General features: G+C 55.7%; 1 protein-coding gene across 1 annotated transcript; it reads left to right on the top strand.

Moving 5' to 3' along the window:
• Positions 1-1,324: 1,324 nt before the first annotated feature.
• FAM50B (family with sequence similarity 50 member B) lies at positions 1,325-20,074 on the top strand. Its single transcript, XM_051855917.2, has 2 exons — positions 1,325-1,480; positions 18,968-20,074. Exon 2 carries the CDS (start codon positions 19,030-19,032, stop codon positions 20,014-20,016), a length of 987 nt encoding a protein of 328 aa, XP_051711877.2. The 5' UTR covers positions 1,325-1,480; positions 18,968-19,029; the 3' UTR covers positions 20,017-20,074.
• The last annotated feature ends 526 nt before the right edge of the window (positions 20,075-20,600 follow it).

The following is a 20,600-nucleotide window of genomic DNA, read 5'->3' as shown; positions in this document are numbered from 1 at the left end:
TCTCACTTATCCATTCATTCAAGAAATTTGGGGGCCGGCATTGTGGCCCAGTGGGTGGAGCCACCACCTGCAATGCTCGCGTCCCATCCTGGAGCGCCAGTTCAAGTCCAGGCTGCTCTGCTTCCCACCCAGCTCCCTGCTAATGCACCTCGGAAGGCAGCAGGAGATGGTTCAAGTACTTGGGTCTCTGCACCTGCATGGGAGACACAGCTGAAGCTCCTGGCTCCTGTCTTCAGCCTAGCCCAACCCCAGCCGTTGCAGCCATGTGGGAGTGACCCAGTGGATAGAAGATTTCTCTCACTCGCTCGCTTTCACTCCACCTTTCAAATAAATAAATAAACCTCTAAAAAGTTTTGCCAGCTGCCCTCTCTTTGGGGAGTGAGTTAAAGAAGAGTCTACTACGAATAGCAAGCGGTTGGTGTTACAAACCAGACAACGGAAGCAGAAGGTTGCGTGAGATGCGCTCTTTGAAGATTCTAAGCAGTGCAGAGTCCTGCTTTGTTCCCCGTTTCCCCAGAATTCAGCTACTCAGGGCGCACCCGTGTCTCGGTTTTACAGTCATATGAAGCCTTCTGCATCTGGGGCAGCGTCCCACTGTGTCCCCACCCACTGTCCCGGGGATGTCTGTGTCTGTGCCTCACTGCTGCAACCCACACCTGCACCGTGGTGAAGATGGGCCCAGGGCTGGCAGGCGTCACAGGGCCCGGGAGAGCTGGAGGGCCTGTGTTCTCAGGGGCAGTCACCTTCCCTTCTGGCTACTTTGCTGTCCTGAGGAAATGCCAGTCTGGAGCCAGGAGCTTCTTCCAGGGCTCCCACAGGGGTGCAGGGTCTCAAGGACTTGGGCCATCTTCCACTGCTTTCCCAGGCCACAGCAGAGAGCTGGATCGGAAGTGGAGCAGCCAGGACTCGAACTGGCGCCCATATGGGATGCCGGCGCTGCAGGCGGCGGCTTTACCCGCTCCTCCACAGCACCAGGCCCAGACACCAATCCTTGTTTCAGTGAACTTTCACCTTGCCCCAGGCATCCCAGGCTTCACTCTGCCTCACTGTTAGGAAGTGAACAGTGGATAGGAGCACTCTCTATCACCTCTGTCTCTAATCTCTATCTCTCATTGCCAAAAAAGTGCAGGTATCCCAAGTGGTGCTGGTCACATGAGCCTCTGCAGTAACATTCTGGACACAGAGCCCTAATTAACCTCACAGAAGGAAAGAGCATCCGTGCAGGAGCAGCCCAGGAAAACCTCACAGAGAACAAGGGAGAGACAAAAGGATGCGTGGAGCTGGGGGCAGGGCGGAGGCAACTGGTCAACCCCGGCGGCAGTTACAGCGACCTCAGACGGAACGGCTCAGGCCTCCTGCTGATTGGTCAGTGACTGCCACGGCAGTTGTATGTGTTTTGCCTGCCATGGCTGTCAGTTAGAGGGAGCCTTATCGGGACAGGCACTGGGAAGGGATAATCGCCTGCTCTGCTCACCCAACGGTAAGGAAATCAGACTGCCTGCTGTCCAGCTGGGGCAGTAGCAGGACGCCCAGCTGCTCAGCTACAGCAAACGCTAGCCGGAAGGACGCTGACCGGCAAGCAAGGGTCTGGTTTCTTAGCTTAGGGCGGTGGGGAGGAACGGAGCCTTCTAGCCTTGCTGTGTTTTCGGGGCCCCTCAGTGGTTGAGTGGGGGTACTAGGAGGGCAGTTTTAGCAGCTGGTTGTGACATTGCAGCTCTGAACTAGGAAAACAGGCCTTAGGGCTCGTGTGTGCATCGCTTTTTAAATATTAGCTCATCACGGACTGCGTATGGGAGACGTCTAGTGTTCTAGGCGACCACTGATGTGGTCTGGTGATGCGGCCCTCTGATCCCAGGGCAGACTCGCGGCTGGCAGGAGGCACACGCGCATCGCTACAGAAGTGCCTGGGTTTCCGTCTGAGCTCCGCTCATGTCCACTTCCTGCTACAGAGCACCCTGGGAGGCAGCGGTGATGGCCCAAGTTCTTGGGTCCCAGCCGCCCAGATGGGAGACCCAGACTGGGTTCCTGGCTCCTACCGTCAGCCTGGCCCAGCCCCCGCCATTGGGCCATGGTGGGCATTTAGGGAAGAGAACTGGTCAAAGGAGGCTCTCGATCGCTTTTTCTGTCTCTCAAATTCTGTCCTCGGGCCCTCTCTCTTTCCTGAGCAGCTGTCTAACCAGCATCACACCCGAGTGCCCTCACTTCCTGTCTCTGGCTGCTCCGGTACAGTGGCTGGCCAGGATGCCCGAGGCAACCCCCTGGACACTCACTCACGTGGGGTTAACGACATCCTGTGGGAAGACCATCACCCACTGGGGCCGTGAGCTCTTACATAAATGCTTCCCCTCCCCCCAGCCCCCAACACAACCGCTCGGAGACACATTTCAAATTCGTGAAAGTCCCTGTGGGATCAAGCAGTCATCTACAGAGGAGGCTCCCTAGCTGGCCCTGGCTTTCCTTCTCACCCTCCCGCCTCATCCCCCCAGCAAACCCTCCTGCTCCCTGCAACACATTCCCAAATAAACTGCCCGTGAGTAAAAGCTCCTGGCCCGTGCTCTGCTTTGGGGAGTCCGGGCTGGGGAGAACAGGCCCTTCACTATCAGTCTTTCAGAGCCGCTGTGGTGGAAACCATCGCGGTGTCCCCGCCCCAGCAGGAGCCGCAGCCTCCTGTGGCTCACATCTTTCCTTGGCTTCCTAGTGATACCAAGGAGGCTGTAGAACTCCTATACCCAGCCGGTGGTGGTTTTAAGCCCATAGGTGGTAATTTACAATACTGGGAACAGTAGAGAATGTAGCCAGGAGATCTGGACTTGAGCTTTGCCACCTGCTAGGGGAGTGTCTGAGGGTCAGTCCTACAGCTCTTGAAGGCTTTAGTATCCCCGTCTATGAAATAAGGACACTGGGCGCTGGGATTGTGGCAACAGCCGGCTAAGCCAATGCTCGCAACACTGGCATGCTATATGGGAGCTCTGGTTCAAGTCCTGGCTGCTCCTCATCCAGCCTCCTGCTACCGCTCCTGGGAAGCAGTGGATGATGGTCCAAGTCCTTGGGTCTTCACCCTGACCCGACTGTAGCTGTTGCAGCCATTTAAGGAGTGAGCCAGCAGTTGGAAGGTCTCTTTCTGTCTCTCCTACTGTCTCTCACTGTTTGAATTAAATAAATCAGTTGGTAAGCGACTACCGTCCCAGGGTTCCTGCAACCATGAAAGAGGACCACCTGTGGTGAGCACATGCTAATGTGAGCACCCAGCGTCCACCTCCCTTCCTCCTGCCGACGCCAATTCCTGTTTGGGTGAGCTTCCACCTGGCCCCAGGCATCCCAGGCTCACTCCGTCTCCCACTCCAGTGTCGGCCCTTTAGATTCTCATTCACCACTGACCTGGTCACAGGGCCTGGACGGAGCAAGGAGAGATGTGGTGAGAGACGGGGGACTGAACTCCAGAGCGGGGAGCCAGAGCTGGCAGCCCCTGGAGCATGGCAGACAGCAGTGCGTGGCCCGGGGAGCGTGCGCCCGGCCAGGAAGCAGGAAGCAGGAATGTGAGGGCATTGCGCTTCCGAAGCCAGCCGCATCTACAGCCCATGTGACCTTGCCCTCTGCAGACGGGCCAGTCGCTATTTTTTCTTTTTTATTTGACAGTGGGAGAGAGAGAGAGAGAGAGAGAAAGAGAGAGGTCTTCCTTCCATCGGTTCAATCCCCAAATGGCCGCCACGGCCGGCGCTGAGCCAATCCAAAGCCAGGAGCCAGGTGCTTCCTCCTGGTCTCCCATGCAGGTGCAGGGCCAAGCACTTGGGCCATCCTCCACTGCCTTCCCAGCCACATCAGAAAGCTGGACTGGAAGAGGAGCAACTGGGACTAGAACTGGTGCCCATATGGGATGCTGGCGCCGCAGGGGAGGATCAACCAAGTGAGCCCCCGGTGCCAGCCCCCGCCAGTCACTAATATTTTACTGCAGCCAGTTTGAGTCAGACCTCACACAGAGATTCCCAACTTTCTGAGGATGTAAATTATTTCTTTTTCTTTTTCTTATTTGACAGGCAGAGTGGACAGTGAGAGAGAGAGAGAGAAAGGGCTTCCTTTGCCGTTGATTCACCCTCCAATGGCTACCGCGGCCAGCGCGCTGTGGCCAGCGCACCGCGCTGATCCGAAGCCAGGAGCCAGGTGCTTCTCCTGCTCTCCCATGGGGTGCAGGGCCCAAGCACTTGGGCCATCCTCCACTGCACTCCCTGGCCACAGCAGAGAGCTGGCCTGGAAGAGGGGCAACCGCGACAGAATCCGGCACCCCGACCGGCACTAGAACCCGGTGTTCCGGTGCCGCAAGGCGGAGGATTAGCCTAGTGAGCCGCGGCGCCGGCCTAAATGAGTTCTGTAAACTGTATTTTACAACAAAAGCATCCATTCGTTATTTTATGACTTCTGATGAGCAAAGACAGCTATGGCCCAAGGAGCAGGTTGACAAAACTCCCTGAGCTTTTAATTCAGTGCCTTCTTTTGGAAATAATTTAGGTCCTAACATCACAGTCCATTAAAAAAAAAAAAAAACATAGATCCCAATCAGAAAAACTACCTATGTAAAAGGAAACAAACCTTTTTTAAAAGATTCATTTATTTATTCAAAAGGCAGAATGACAGAGCAAGAGGAGGAGACAGATCTTCCATCTTCTGGCTCCCTGCCCCACTCCTCAGATAGCTGCAGCGACCAGGGCCGAGTCAGGCTGAAACCAGGAGCCAAGAACTCCCTCCTGGTCTCCCCACGGGGGAAGGGGTCCCTCCTGGTCTCCCCCACGGGGGAAGGGCTCCCTCCTGGTCTCCCCCACGGGGGAAGGGCTCCCTCCTGGTCTCCCCCACGGGGGAAGGGGTCCAAGCACTTGGGCCGTCATCGGCCGCCTTCCCAGACACATCAGCAGGGAGCTGGTCAGGAAGCAGAACAGCTAAGGCTCGAACCAGCACTCTGGTGTGGGATGCCACGTCATGAGCAACAAACTAATGTTGCACCATGATGCCGGGCTGGAAACAAACATTGGCAAACTTACAAAACCGAATTTTATATCACAAATCATAAAAGAAAATACTCTCAGATTTGGTTGCCTAAAAATATAGAAACTGCTATGTGGTCAAACCAACCCCATACTAAAAAGTTAAAATGTAGGTAACCAACTGGGGGAAATGTTGGGAGCTTATATGACAGAGTAAGGATCGACCATTTCAATATACAAAGAGTTGTTACGATTCAATAGGAAAAAAACCATTCTCTCCATAGAAAAATAAGTAAAACATTTGATCATGATTTCCAAAGAACAAATGAAAAGATGGCTCAACTTAAGCTCAAAGTCAGGTGCTATCAGGTTAGGAAAGGTTACAACTATTCTAACAACTGATAGATGTTAAGTGCCAGGCAGAGAAGTGTGTGAAGGACTATTACAGAGCTTTTAAACAATGAAAGGGAATGGCAACAATAGAAAATTGGCACAACACTTATAATTTATTCTCTACTGAAATGCATCAAGGGTGTTGGGAGGTCTTTTTTGAGGGTGGGGGTCTAGGCAATGACTTTTATTGTTTTCCCCCAGAAACCTTTTATTTAAGGAATGCAAACTTCATCCATTTCATAATTACAACTTTAGGAACATGGTGGTTCTTCCCACTGTACCCCTCCCCCACCCCTCTTCCTCCTCCCTTTCCTATTCCAATTCCTATTTTTAACTAAGATCTACTTTCAAGTAACTTTATACACATATGATTAACTCTATGTTAAGTAAAGAGTTCAACAAATAGTATGAAAAAAAAAACAAACCTGTTCCTCAACAGTCGTGACAAGGGCTGCTTCTCAAAGTGTCAATTTCACTTCTACAGACTGCCTGATAGGTGCTGGATTAGTTATCACAGGTCAGGGAGAACATGTGGTACTTGTCCCTTTGGGACCGGCTTATTTCACTAAGTGTGATGTCTTCCAGCTTCATCCACTGTGTTGCAAATGACAGATTTCATTTCTTGTTGTTGTTGTTGTTTTTGCCACTGTGTAGTGTGTACAATATCCCAGATGGGCGTCTGGGTTGATTCCGTGTCTTAGCTATTGTGAATTGTGCTGCAATAAGCATGGGGGTACAGGTAACTCTTTCATATGCTGACTGCATTTCCTTGCTCCTTGGGTAAACTCCCAGGAGTGGGATGGCTGGGTTATACGTAGGTCTGTATTCGGATTTCTGAGGCACTGCCACACTGTCTTCCACAGTGGCTTTTAGGTAGGTCTTTAAGTGTTTCCACGGCCAGAGGTGTGATGTAATACTTGAGGTTCCTGGACTTTGTGCAGAACGCCCTGTGTATAACAATACAAGCATTTCACACACACTAGTAACGTCTGGAAGTAAATGCCGATGATTCATAATGGTTATCTCTCCGGTGTAAGAGTACACAGACCACTTCACGTGACGTTGGTACAAAGTTTGTGTATTTCTGTTCCAGAATAAATGTGCACATCCGAGAGGAATCCAGGCTGGTGATCGGGGCCCTGGATGGTAGACTGCGTTGTTCTCGTCCCGGCTTGCGCGCCTGGCAGGTGGCGGTGCCGTGAGGCTTGGGGGGGGGGGGTGAAGGAAGGAAGCCAGGCGCAGGGGAAATTTCCCCAGTAAGCATCGGGGAGCAAAGAGCCTCCCCAACAGTCCGCTTGGCGCTCACAGGGCACTCGGGTGAGCGGAAGAGAGAAGATTCTCGGGTTCGCTCTCCGAGCCGGAAGCTCCTGCCGAAGGTGTTTAGAGTCGGCTCCGGTGACAGCCAGAGCTGCAGGAGTTTGTCCCCTGCGGCCTTTGGATTTGCCTTTGGACTCGGTCTGCCAACACGTCAGCCCTGCTGTGAGCAGCCAGAGTCTGACAGCGCCCGGCGAGCTCACGCCTTCTCCCTGCGCCGCAGAACCTGGAGTTTGGAGTCCAGATAACAGGCTGAGGAGAGAGCTGCACCAGCAGATCAGCTCCAGGCTCCCTGACCCTGGGGTTAACTCGGATGAGCGGGCAGACAGCTCTACTGGTTGAACGCTAGCCTTGCACAACTCAAGAGGATCAAAATGACTCAGGTCTGCAATTTTCAGTTTAAAAAAAAAAATGAAGCTCAGAAAAGTTATGGGACTTCCTCTAAGCCCACAACACATGTGTGTTAGCGCCACACGAGAGCCCAGCCCTCCCGGCACCAGGGTCCTGGTGACCTCCTGTAGCATGGTGTCCCCTCTGCCTGTCACATCTTCGGGGGCCACACTGCCAGGTGCAGGACTTCAGAGCCCCAGGGACTTGGGAAGGGTGAACTTTGGCACCTTCCGTCTAAACAGAGAAGTGAAAGTGAAGACGCACGACCGGACACGTTCACCGTAATGCACGGTGTTGCCTGGTTCAGCAGTGACTGTGTCATGTAATGAATGTGATATCTGTCCGTCCATCGATCACCCAGCATTTACTGACAGTCACCATATAGCTGGCCCCGGAGCAGAAGAAAATGGAAAACACGTGGCAGTAGCAGTGGGATGTGCAACCTAGTGATACTTTCAAGCTGCACCTCCTTACGCAGTTACGCAGTCTGTGTCCCGCACACTGGGCCTCTTGGTCTTGGCAACCCTTGCACACAGAATTATGTCACTGCAAAAACACTCCGTCTACTGAAAACCTGCTGCCAGCACCCACTTGCAAGCAGCCCTGGGATGCAAACCCAGTGAACACAGTGGCTGTGCACAGTGATCACATGGAAACGCAGAGGGCTCCACCCTGACATTTCATCAGGGGGCCGCAGCGGGTTAAGCTGCCACCTGCAGTGCCGGCATCCCATATGGCCGCCAGTTCAAGACCCAGCTGCTCCACTTCTGATCCAGCTCTCGCTGTGGCCTGGGAAAGCAGTGGAAGATGGCCCACGTGCTTGCGCCCCTGCACCCACGTGGGAGACCTGGAGGAAGCTCCTGGCGCCTGGCTTTGGATCGGTGCAGCTCCGGCCATTGTGGCCAATTAGGGAGTGAACCAGTGGATGGAAGACCTCTCTCCTCTCTCTCTCTCTCTTCCTCTCCTCTCTAACTCTGACTTTCAAATAAATAAATCTAAAAAAAAAAAGACATTTCACCAGCCACTAGGACCTCCACAGCCTCCACACGACTCCAGCAAGTTCTCCTGGTAGGATGACGCGTCCTCGCTCGGAGACGAGACTCATTCCTAATCCCCGGGGCAGTTACAGCAAACGCCCCTGGCTCAGCAAAGGCCCAGCACGGCTGTAAGCTGACTGTCAAGCCACCCCCTCTTGTGAACCCTGTGTCTGGGAAGGGCTAACGCTGGGTCACAATGGCCATCGGGCCATGCTCGGGAAGCCCCGAGTCTGACTGTCCTTGACACCGTGGCTGGCCAGCTACGCCGCGTGTGTGTCAGCACGCGCCGGGGAGACCGTGCACTGAAGACCACCCCGGAGCAAGCAGCTGGGCTGTGTCTCCCACTTGTTTCCTGAGATCCCTGAGACCCTCCCCCCTGACTCCACCAAGGACTTGCAGTGTCAAGAGGAAATGCTGGCGTTTGGGGACAGGGGCGATAGACTGGTCACTCAGGCCGAGAACACGGGAGGAAGTCCAGCACGTCAATGGAACGGACCTGATACTCAACTCACACCTGACACACGAATGAACTCACAGTGGGCCACGGAGCCACAGAGCTAAGCGGCAAATGCGGAACCATAGAAACCTTCTCGAGAAAAATCCCAGGAGAACATTTTCGCCGTCTCTCAGGTTAGGTGAAGAACTCCTACATAAGCCACCAGAAGCGACCCGTAAATGAACAACTTGCTGTCTTCAAAAGTGTTTTCGCAGCAAAAGACTCTATGGAGAGTGACAAGAGAAGCTAGACTGGTAAAGATCACAGGTCACGTATCTGATGGGCGACATGCGCAGAACTTGACAACAAAACAGTCCAGTGACAAACGAGCAAAAGGCTGGAACCGACGCTTTGTAAAGAAGCAAGGCAGCCCACGAACAGCCGCTCAGCCTCACTGCCACTCGGAGAAATGCGAGACCGCAGTGAGATGCCGCTGCAATCAAGTGCTGACAGGAGCATGGGACATCTGAAACTCACGGGTGTTGCCGAGGATAAAGAATGAAGCCGTCTCTCTGAGCAGAATGTGCTGGTCGGTGCCCTTCCGAGAGGCAAAGACCAGAGAACCCAGCCTCCCTGCTCACTGGGGAAGAAGTGAGCCCGTGTCCACATGAGACCTGCACATGGACACTCACAGCAGCTCTGTGCTCAACAGAACCCACAACGACCCAGGGGTCCGTCCACCTGCAGGCTAGCGAACCCAGTGCGGTGCCTGCGTGCAGAGACCCCACTGCCGGTGCTGCTGATGCCGCACGGCCACGCGCAAGAGTTCGCAAAGTGCTCCGCTGAGTGAAACCACTCTGACGCCCGCATCCCGCGTCGGAGCGCCGGTTCCACCCCCAGTTCCTCTGATTTTGATCCACCTTCCTGCTGATGGGCGCCAGTTCAAGACCCAGCTGCTCCATTTCCGATTCAGCTCTTGCTGTGGACTGGGAGGGCAGCGGAAGATGGCCCAAGTCATGGGTCCCTGCCACACACACGAAAGACCTGGATGGAGTTCCTGGCTCCTGAGTTCAGCGTGGCCCACCCACAGCTGAGGAGAGCACCTGGGGAGGGAACCAGAGATATCTGGAGGGTCTTTCTCTTTCGCTCTGCCTTTCAAACATACAAATGGATGGGAGGGAGGGAGGGAGGTCACAAGCTCACGTATTGTGTGAGCCCGTTATGTGACTTTCTGGAAAAGGCAAACTACAGGGCTGGAAAGTGGATCAGCGGTTACCAGGGGTGCAGAAGAGGCAAGTGTGAGTATACAGAGATTCCACGGGGAGTTTCCCAGGACGGCAAGACTGCTCCGTCCCCAGCCACACTGATGAGCACTTGTTTTCATGGACCAAAACTCGTAGAACTGTATACCCCCAGAAGAATCAATTGTACTACATTTAAATAAAAAGAAATTGAAGACTGCAAGGGATATTTGATGTCAGGACTTCAGCTAGACCTTACATAGACAAGGAAAGTTGAACAAGTTTGAAAATGAAATTAAAAGAAAATTTGTTTTGGTACAAAAAGTTCTGAGATTCATGAATAGTTTTTTTTTGTTTGTTTGTTTGTTTGTTTTTGACAGGCAGAGTTAGTGAGAGAGACAGAGAGAAAGGTCTTCCTTTTCCGTTGGTTCACCCCCCAGATGGCTGCTAGGGCTGATGTACCACGCTGATCCGAAGCCAGGAGCCAGGAGCTTCCTCCTGGTCTCCCATGCAGATGCAGGGCCCAAGGACCTGGGCCATCCTCCACTGCACTCCTGGGCCACAGCAGAGAGCTGGCCTGGAAGAGGAGCAACTGGGACAGAACCGGCGCCCCAACCGGGACTAGAACCCGGTGTGCAGGTGCCGCAGGCGGAAGATTAGCCTAGTGAGCCGCGGCACCGGCCTCGAATAGTTTTTTCATAAGATACATTTCCTGTGAATATTTGGAAAACCCCTCATTTGTACGGATTCCAATTTTTTTCATGAAAATATGTCTTTTAATTCTGTTTTCTTTAATGTTTTATAAAGCCCTTGAGTTCCCACAGGAGAGCACAGGCAGTCATCCAGCAAATGTCTGCCCTCCCGCCCTTCACTCAGAAGGTGAATCTATCGATCAAGAACACTGGGCAGGTGTGGGCCAGGCAGGAAGGAGTGGAGCCTCTCTTGAATAGGTGGTGACACAAGGACAAAGGGTGGCACTGGGCTGGGGCCATGGATCACAGCACACAAAGGCCACCGAGTCCCAGAGGTCACCTGCTCCTGCCTGCACCTGCTGGGGCTCCAACGCTGAGCCCCGCGCGCGCCACCCAGCGGCTGGACCTTGTTCTAATGACCTCAGCTGGTAGAGTGCCCCACACCGGATCATCAGGAAATCAGTTACAGGGTCTCAATCACCTGGACCTGCCACCACATGTGCCCCGACCGGCATCTCTGAAAACCAAGTGACAGATGAGCCCGACCGAGACGTTGCCAACAACGGCAAACATCGAAGGCGTTTGCCAACACGTACGCAGGTGTGCACCTAAGCGAGAAATGAGCTGCGCGTGCACTTCCTAACCAACTGCAAAAGCTTTAGGGAAAACTCGTCTCCAGCTGCGGCCAAAGACCACTTCTAAACGAGCGGCTCGTGTCTCTGTCTGGCCTCAAACGACGGCGTGGGAAAGGGCTAGGAGGACACACCAGGAAGTTGTTTCTTCTTGGGTGATTAATTGTGATGCTGTGGACAGAAAATACGGGCCTGCAGAGAGATCAGGCCTGGAGGAGGGGGAGGTCGGGAGACTTGGTGTTGACCGCGCCGGCAATGACATTGCCCAACTCGGGTCAGCGTCCCCGTGTGTACAAGCTGTTTAAAGAATAAACCGTACCAGGGACAGGCCACGTAAAACACACACTGGTGACCACAGATGAGGCCACCCACACTCCCTGGGGGCTGGTGGACCCCTGCAGGCTTGCACAGTTCTGGGATAATCATTACCTGATGGGATTTTTCCATGAAGCTTGCTCCAGGATTCCCGGGGGAAGGCAGTCACCGGGTAGACATCTGGGGTGCTCCGGCTGGAACGAGGCGGTTCCCCCTGAAATGGCTGAGTCGAGGGTACAAGTGGGCACGCAGCCCACCCGTGTGTTCTGTCAACACCGTAACCAAGCCAAAAGGCATTCCCGGCACCACTGAGGTTTGTTGGTTTGCGTTACCCCTGGGGTTCCCCTAGAGCGTCCTTCACCCACTCACCTAAAGTCAATGCCAGGTTCCAATATTTCCTACAACAATTTCCTGTCTCAGAACCTGATTTCCTGAATTTATTGGGCAGTGTGCCCCGTCTGCCTGTAGCGTTAAGAAGTGGGCATCTCAGCATACCCCCCTTCCCCCAGTATTCTATACCAGTCCTTACCCTGCACTGACCATCCCAGAAAGTAGGCACTGCGGACTCCGGGACACCTGTGCTGTTCTCCCGGGCGCTGAGCCCTGGCTCTGAACAGCACACACTGCAGCCACGCGGAACCCCAGAGGCCCAGTAAAGCAGCAGCTACCGCTGCGTTGCAAGGAGGTCCTCACCCAGGATCCCTCCAGGCTGGGAGCAAATGACAGTCTGCAGGCAGTCAGTCCCCGGGTGCCACTGCTGTGCCCGTCCCGGGACCCGAAGCATCTGCTGCCGCAGATTGGCAAAGCCTGAAGGGGACAGTGGGGTCACCGATGCCAGTGCTTGCAAACACCCGACACGGGCAGCGGCACACGGGGCCTCGCTCTGACTTGGAGCTGTCTCGTGCACCTTCCAGCAGAGGGGGAGGGCCTTTGGAAGCACTGGGTGGGGTCCCGTCACAATGCTGCCCGCACGTCCCCACACGGGGGGCGCTCCTGCCCCACCCTCTGCGTTCAGCGAGCAGCGGGAGGGCGCACGGTCCCGATGTGTGGAGAGCATCTGTCCTGGCGGAAACCTGCCTTGGCATCCTCCCCAGGCTGCTTCTCCGGGGGGGGGCCTCCTTGCTGCCCAATCCACAACCCACCCACCCCCACTTCCTGTCCACGTCCCCCGGCTCCTCTGGCGATAGCTGGTACCAGCTGTGTTACCATGATGCTCTGCAACCCAAAAACCAGCTATTGAGGAGGGTCAGAGCCTTCTGTCCACCTCTGCCCTCGACCTCACAGGTGCCCGAGGCCTGCTGAGCCACTCCCAGCCTGCAGCCACCCAGGCCCAGGCAGAAACTTACAAAGATTTTATTCTTGAGAAAATCATAAGGGGCATAGAAATATATGGGGAGGTCTTCAGAAACTTAACTTTCAATTCCATTTTTCCATAAGTTTTTTAAAGTATTCCAGTAGTGTTAAATATGCCACATACCACAGATTTCTCAAAAATACCTTTTACCAAGTTCAGGAAATTCCTTCCTGGGTCTAGATTGCTATTTTTAGTATCTTGTTTATTTATTTTTGATGAGATGGTAAGTAGAAAATCACACATAGAGAGATTCCAAACCACCTTTGAACAAACCCATTGGTCATTGGTATGTATATATTCATGAACTGCTGGGCTCACTTTGGTAATATTTCATCTGGAATGTTCTGCCACTCTGTAAGTCCGATTGCCGTATAATCAAATTTCTCGGCATTTTTCTTATCTGCCTTAGATACTGACTACTCCATGATATGCTCTTCCTTATGGGCTGGACAGGCATTTTGGTTTATCACAAGGAAAAGCTTTGTCTTTTAAAAAAAAAAGTTTATTTGAAAGGCCGACTGACACAGGGTGGGGTGTGGGCGGGATATCTTCTATCCACTCGTTCACACCCCAAATATCCACAAGGGCTGGAGCTGGACCAAGCCAAAGCCAGAAACCTGGAGCTCCACCTGGGTCCCCTGCGTGGGTGGCAGGCGCCAAGCACTTGGGCCATCTTCTGCTGCTTCCCCGGTGCGTCAGAAGGGAGCTGGATTAGTAATGGAGCAGCCAGGACTCGAACTGGTGTCCATGTGGGGTGCCAGTGCCACAGGATGTGGCTTCATCCCACTGTGCCACAGCACCAGCCCCACGGAAAAGTTAAATCCTCGTCCACCATAACTAGAAGTCAACAGGTGAAGTGTAACGTTGACTAGTCACAAAAGAGCCACGTAAGAGCTGGTGTGGAGCTGGCACCGTGGCATAGTGGGTGAAGCTGCCAGCTGCAGTGTCGACACCCCACATGGGCACTGGTTCACATTCCGGTTGCTCCACTTCTTATCCAGCTCCCTGCTGATGGCCTGGGAAAGCAGCGGAAGTGGGACAAGTGTCTGGGCCCCTGCCACCCACATGGAAGACCCGGATGAAGCTCCTGGCTCCTGCCTTTGGCTTGGCCCAGCCCTGGCTGAGCCCTGGCCATTGTGGGCATCTGGGAAGTGAGTGGAGAGAAGTGAGTGGATGGATCTCCGTGTGTGTCTTGCCCTCTCTGTAACTCTGGCTTTCAAATAAAAGAAACAGAAAAGCATTACTGAAAAATGAGAAGGTAAATCCCAGAGGTAACACCTGGGGGGTTGGGACGGCTGCCTCCCAGGAAACAGAGCAGTAGCCGGGGGCGGCTGGCTTTTGCCAGCATTTTTCTCAGACCAAGAACGTAAAATCATTTTTCATCTTCCCAAACAAGTCTCACTTTGATAAAAAGTAAGGAAAAATTCAGGTCTCATCAAACTCACAAGACACTGATGCTACGGAACCCATTTTCGGATCTCTGACACCTTCCCCCCAGGTTTCAATTGCTCCTTCTCTGGTCTGGGATTTTTTTCCCAGGGGATCACACACAGCAGTTACAAGTTGTTGGTCCAACTTTTCCCACCCAGTAGATTTTTTCACTTCCCTGTCTCGGAACACACAAGGGCTCTTCCTGCTGCCACGTGACATGCCACCACTCTCCTGCTGGCTGCCACGTGGCATGCCACCATTCTTGGGCTGGCTTTGCACCCAGCAAACATTGGGAGACCCCCCTGACCCCGGCACATCGGGAGACCCCTCCTGACCCCGGCAGGAAAGCATTGATGGTGCCATTTCTTCACTCACCTTTGAAGATCCTGTTGATGGAGCTCCGGGCAGGTGACCGGACGCTGCAGGTGTCATGTGCTGGGCCCAGTCTGCCCGGGGAGGGTCAGGCCCCCTCAGACACCACTCTCCTCGCAGCCCTCCCCTTCCCAGGCCGGCTGTGGACAGACAGCGTGTCACCTTCCCACTTGTAGGACGATCGGTGACCTTTGCTAACAGAGCTCAGGCCGGTGGAGGTGAGCTGAAAACGGATGTCGACATGAAGTCTCCTTTCGGGGTCTTGTTATCGTTCTTTAGGTTGGAAACTGAGTCATTTTCTCTTTCCTGTTAACAGAATTTGTTTTCAGTTTTGTGAGAATTTTTCTCTTGCCTGCTGCTGCGTGTGAATGGCTAAGCCCGGAGGGAGCTGCATTTCCTCCCAGTTAATTAAAATCGGTGCCTTGATCGGCATTTTGGATCCAGCAGGTGACCGAGGCTCCCTCCCCGCCTGCGTCATTGTTGTTGCTGATGGCATTAAGGAGAGTGGACAGCAGTCTTGGTGAGTTAGGTGGACAAGTGAGGCTGCCCGAGGAGGCTACCATTTGGAGACTCAGGGTGGGAACAGGCTAAAGACTGGATTTCAGACTCCGGATTAAAGTGCTTCCAAGACTTGTGGGCAGAGCCCTTTCGTTCCAGGGGCTGGCGAGGGTGTTTGGCGGCGGTGAGTTAGGAGTAAACGCAAGACCACGGGGGAAGGAGGTGAGTGAAGTCTGCAGACCATATTGGCACCTGAGTTCCGATTAGACTGGAGACCACGGTTGACTGGATGAAGGAGTGGCTGCTGGGGCATCCAGCAACCTCCTCTCTGTTGAGTGTGATGAAGGGATTGAGGAGGGTGTCGTGTCGGGGGTTTGTGTGCCTGTGGTGCTGCAGGTGGAGGTGGGGGGTATGCTAAATGTTGCCCCCAGGTGACAGGGGCCGGACCCCGAGGCAGCACTTCCTGGGAAGAGAGCGACCAAAGGCCAGCTCTAAGGAGGCAGCTTCCGCGCAGTACTGCTGGGAAGTTCCGGGGGGCGGCTGCCCACTGTGGGCCGTCGGGTAAGAGAGCGACAGTGTGAGATGTTTCATGGTGCAGGCAAAGCCAAGAGTGAGAATGCACCAGGATGGGCCAGCAGTGAGAGGATGTAAGGGGGGAAAGGCGGGCTGATTTCCTGATTAGGAGCAAATGGTGGGAGAGGGACTTTCCTGGAACAGATCTGGTCACTTGGTGGCCACACCATGACAGTGTCCTGTTGGCATGTGAGCACCGTGTTGTCTGTGATATGACAAGGGGTTCCACAACACGGCTGCACTCCCAAGCGTCACCGCAGTAGATGGGACGGGGCTGGAAGACTGCCATACGTTTCGTTTTTTTCCAAACCTGGTCCTGAGCTGCACTGGCTTTGATCAATGTTAACATCTGATGACCACAAATCTGGGCCACTACTGTGGCATAAGTAGATTACTGCCTCCGCCTGCAGTGCCGGCATCCCATATGGACGCCAGTTCATGTCCTGGCTGCTCCACTTCCGATCCAGCTCTCTGCTTTGGCCTGGGAAAGCAGTAGAAGATGGCCCAAGTCCTTGGGCCCCTGCACTCACGTGGGAGACCTGGAGGAAGCTCCTGGCTCCAGGCTTCGGATTGGCACAGCTCCAGCTGTTGCGGCCACCTGGGGAGTGAACCATCGGATGGAAGACCTCTGTCTGTCTCTCCCTCTCGCTGTAATTCTGCCTCTCAAACAAATAAATCAATCTAAAAAGAAAAAAATGAACAAATTTCCAGGAGGAACATTACATGTTCCGCCTCCTTACTAGGGAGCTGCGGTAGGAACTGGCACATTCAAGGCGCACAGAAAATGCTTACATTCAAGGTCTTCAGAAAGTTCATGGACAGTATGCGTCATGGAAAAACCGTGGGGCTCAGTTTTTTTCACAGCGAAATAAACTGATGTTTTAATTCCATTTGAGTGCCCTGATACTTTCATTTTCTTGGCTTTGATTTTGTTTATTTTTTTTTTTTGAGAGGCAGAGAGAGAGGGAGGGGGGGGGGAGAGAGAGCTCCCCTGTGTGCTGGTTCACTCCCCAAACGCTTCCAGCAGCTGGGGCTGAGCCAGGCTGCAGCGGAGCACCGTCAGCTCCACCCAGGTCTCCCACACGCACGGCAGGGCCCAACCGCCTGGGCCACCTGCCGCTGCGTCCCAGGAATGATCACATAATTCCGGAAGCTGGAACTGGAAGCAGAGCCAGGGCTTGAACATACGGAACGCGGGCACCCCAAGCACCAAACGCCCACGCCCTTGCACCCTCTGTAACTCCGAGTTTCCCAAAGTCGTTTGAGCTTGGAACCCTTCTGTCACAGAACACGGATTTGGGGGAAACGACTGTGTATGACAGATCTGAGCAACTGAATGCAGTCTGTGCTGTGGCACTTAGGAGGGGTAGGATTCTGTAGGTAAGGGAGCAGCTGCCGTGTTTGGGTCCCAAGAAAACACCCCCTCCAGTGGGTGCCGGTGGGACGGGTTGGGGGTCGCAGGAGGAGGTGTGATAGAGTTGTCTTGGAGAGCACGACAGGGACTTGACAGCACAGAAGTGTGCGGTAGTGTGTGTCCCTTGCAGAGGCGCTGAGTTCACGAGAGTGCAGACAGACCAGCCAACAAGCGTTCTGCCATTCTCTCCAGCCACTTTGAGCTCCCTTGACTCAGGAGATGAGACAGAGGCCGGGCTCAACCAGCATTCAGGTCTGTTCCGGTGGCCAGGACAGCGGGAGGACACTGGGGACAGGTGCACTCCCTGGTGGGCGTGACAGTCTCTGGATCCGGAGCTCATGAGCTGGAGCTGGAGTGGCCGAGTGGGCGGGCGGGAAGACGGCAGGGTCAAGATTCTGAAGGCGGTGCTGTCTCATGGCCGTGGCACGAGACTGAGGCAGGGCCAGGGAAGATGGCCGGTGCCTAGGCCATGATGGTGAGACCCCAGACAGCCATGAAGGGGGATGGAAGAGGAAGGCGACTGAGCCAGGCGCCCGCAATCCGCAAGGATCAGGAGGCAGGAGGGGAGGGAACCCCAGAGATGACAACAGTAGGGGGAGTGATACGGGAGTCGTGGGAAGGAAGACGCATCCGTGAAGAGTAGACACTCACCCGACTGTCAGACGCGGAGGTGATGCGGAAAAGGACAAAGTCCCTCTGACCCAGGTGGCCGCAGGGCCAAGTGATGTCCTCAGGGGGCAGCTGGGCTCAATCTGAGGGCCAGAAAGCGAAGAGAGGCTCTGGATTCCAGGGGGCACAGTGGGAGGGTCTCTGGGGGTGCGCGCAGTGGGGTGCAGGTCGGGTGAGAGGCCGCGCTGCCGGAGGTGAGGCAGGAGAGGACCACTCCTGTCAGCTCGAGCTGAATCCAATCAAGGGAGGGGGAAGCCGCGCGCTGCTCTGGCTGCGACACCAAACAGGAAATGTGGTCCTTAGCCCTGCTCTACCGGGCATGAGGGTACTTCAAAGAGTTCCTGGAAAAGGGGTTAGGAGGTGTTTGTGTTGGCACAAAAACAATCGCCACACACGCACACGAGTGCAGTTCCTGAGAGGCTCTGCCTCCCACAGCAAGCAGGCCCGTGCCCACCACGTCCACCGTGCCCACCGCGCCCACCGTGCCCACATCGCTGCCGCACGCTTCGGCACCAGGCACAGGGCGGGCTCAACAAAGACAGCATGGGTGTGGCTGATAGAGTAACCGGGACAGTTGAGGACACCTGGGCAGGTAACAGCACCTGACCAGGTAATCGATAGCTCTGCAGGCCAATGTACGTCCCCCTAATTCTGGTCCCGCACCGCCCAGCATGGGAGTCAATTAAAATCCAAAGAAAGGGAGGGAGGGACGGTGCCTGGTGACGCCTGCTGCTTGTCAAGTGCTCAGCGGCTTCCTGTGGTTGTTGGACATTTTCCATCAAGGTAGCAAGTTCTGTTAGGGGCGCTGAATCTGATGGGTAACTCGGGCCTGGTGCTGGTGGCATAGCAGGTAAAGTCGCCACCTGGGACACTGGCGTCCCAGGCAGACATGGTTGGAGTCCCGGCTGCTCCACTTCCGACCCAGCTCCCTGCTAATGCGCCTGGGAAAGCAGTGGAAGATGGCCCAGGTGCTTTGCACCCACATGGGAGACCTGGAGGAAGATCCTGGCTTTGGCCTGGCCCAGCCTTGGCCATTGTAGCCATATGGGAGACCTGGAGGAAGATCCTGGCTTTTGCCTGGCCCAGCCTTGGCCATTGTGGCCATGTGGGGAGTGCGCCAGTGGATGGACAATCTCTCTCTCTCTGCTCCTCCTTCTCTCTCTGTAGCTCTGCCTTTCAAATAAATCTTAATAATAACAAGGCTAACCCCCGTGCTTTCCCCTCGCTTCGCAGGAGCCATGGCCTAGCCGCGGCAGCCCAGGGACCCAGGAAGGCAGACGCGTAGCGGCGCGGCCATGGCGCAGTACAAGGGCACCATGCGCGAGGCGGGCCGCGCCATGCACCTGATCCAGAAGCGCGAGAAGCAGAAGGCGCAGCTGCAGGTGCTGAAGCAGCGCATCGCCGAGGAGACCATCAGCAAGTGCAAGGTGGACAAGCAGTTCTCGGCGCACTACGACGCCGTGGAGGCCGAGCTCAAGTCCAGCACCGTGGGGCTGGTGACGCTCAACGACATGAAGGCCAAGCAGGAGGCGCTGGTGCGCGAGCGCGAGGCGCAGCTGGCGCGCCGGGCGCAGCGGGAGGCGCAGCGGCGGCGGCTGGAGGCGCGGCGCGAGGGGGAGCGGCGGCGCGCGCGCCAGCGCCAGATCCGCGGCCTGTCCTTCTCGCTGGACGACGCCGACGACGACGACGACAGCGGCGGCCCCGAGGCCGGCGCCCGCCAGCGGCACCTGGGCAAGAACCCGGACGTGGACACGAGCTTCCTGCCGGACCGCGAGCGCGAGGAGGCCGAGAACCGGCTGCGCGAGGAGCTGCGGCGCGAGTGGGAGGCGCGGCGCGAGCAGGTGAAAGGCGAGGCGGTGGACGTGACCTTCAGCTACTGGGACGGCTCGGGCCACCGGCGCACGGCGCGCATGCGCAAGGGCAGCACGGTGCAGCAGTTCCTCAAGGCCGCGCTGCAGGGGCTGCGCAAGGACTTCCGCGAGCTGCGCGCGGCGGGCGTGGAGCAGCTCATGTACGTCAAGGAGGACCTCATCCTGCCGCACCACCACACCTTCTACGACTTCATCGTGGCGCGGGCGCGCGGCAAGAGCGGGCCGCTCTTCAGCTTCGACGTGCACGACGATGTGCGGCTGCGCAGCGACGCCACCCGGGAGAAGGACGAGTCGCACGCGGGCAAGGTGGTGCTGCGCAGCTGGTACGAGAAGAACAAGCACATCTTCCCGGCCAGCCGCTGGGAGCCCTACGACCCCGAGAGGCGGTGGGACCGGTACACGGTGCGCTGACGCGCCCCGGCCCCCGACCCCACAGTCAATAAAGGCGCAGCGCCCGCAGTGCGTCCAAGGCGGTCTTTCCGTGCCCAGCGCGCGTCGTGCGCTCCCCACCCCGGGGCCCCGGGATCGGAGGAAGGGGCTTGCCGGGGTGGGGGGCGTAGGGGGGGACGCCCCAGCGCCGCGTCTGGGTTCTAGAGGGGCGCCTGCCCCCTGTAAGGTGGATGCGACAATGGGATGCGTGCGAGAGAGGCAAGGTGTACCAGCGTTAACGCTGCTGGCCTGGGTCTGTAAGGGTCTGGGGTCAACTCACTGCGGGGACCGGGAGCAAAGGCGGCCCGGCGCGTGGCGGGGCGGCGGGACTCGGCATGCGTGCCGGCTACCCCCTGCCCTGGAACCCTCAGCCCGGTGGGGAGCCCCGGATCCCACAGCCCCAGGGTCACCGACTTTCCCTTTGCCAAAGGCGCCGGCGTGGCTCCACACGGCACCGCCACAGATGCCACATGTACCCGCAGTGTTTGGATCTGCTTCACTGTGAATTCTTCCTGTTAATTTTTTTTCCTGGTTTTGGGGAGGGAGACTGTATTAAAATACTGTGC

The sequence above is a fragment of the Oryctolagus cuniculus genome, chromosome 5 (assembly GCF_964237555.1).
Source record: "Oryctolagus cuniculus chromosome 5, mOryCun1.1, whole genome shotgun sequence".
In the NCBI taxonomy this organism is placed as follows: Eukaryota; Metazoa; Chordata; class Mammalia; order Lagomorpha; family Leporidae; genus Oryctolagus; species Oryctolagus cuniculus.
Note: the sequence above shows the minus strand (reverse complement) of the source record. Positions and strands in the feature narration are given on the sequence as shown.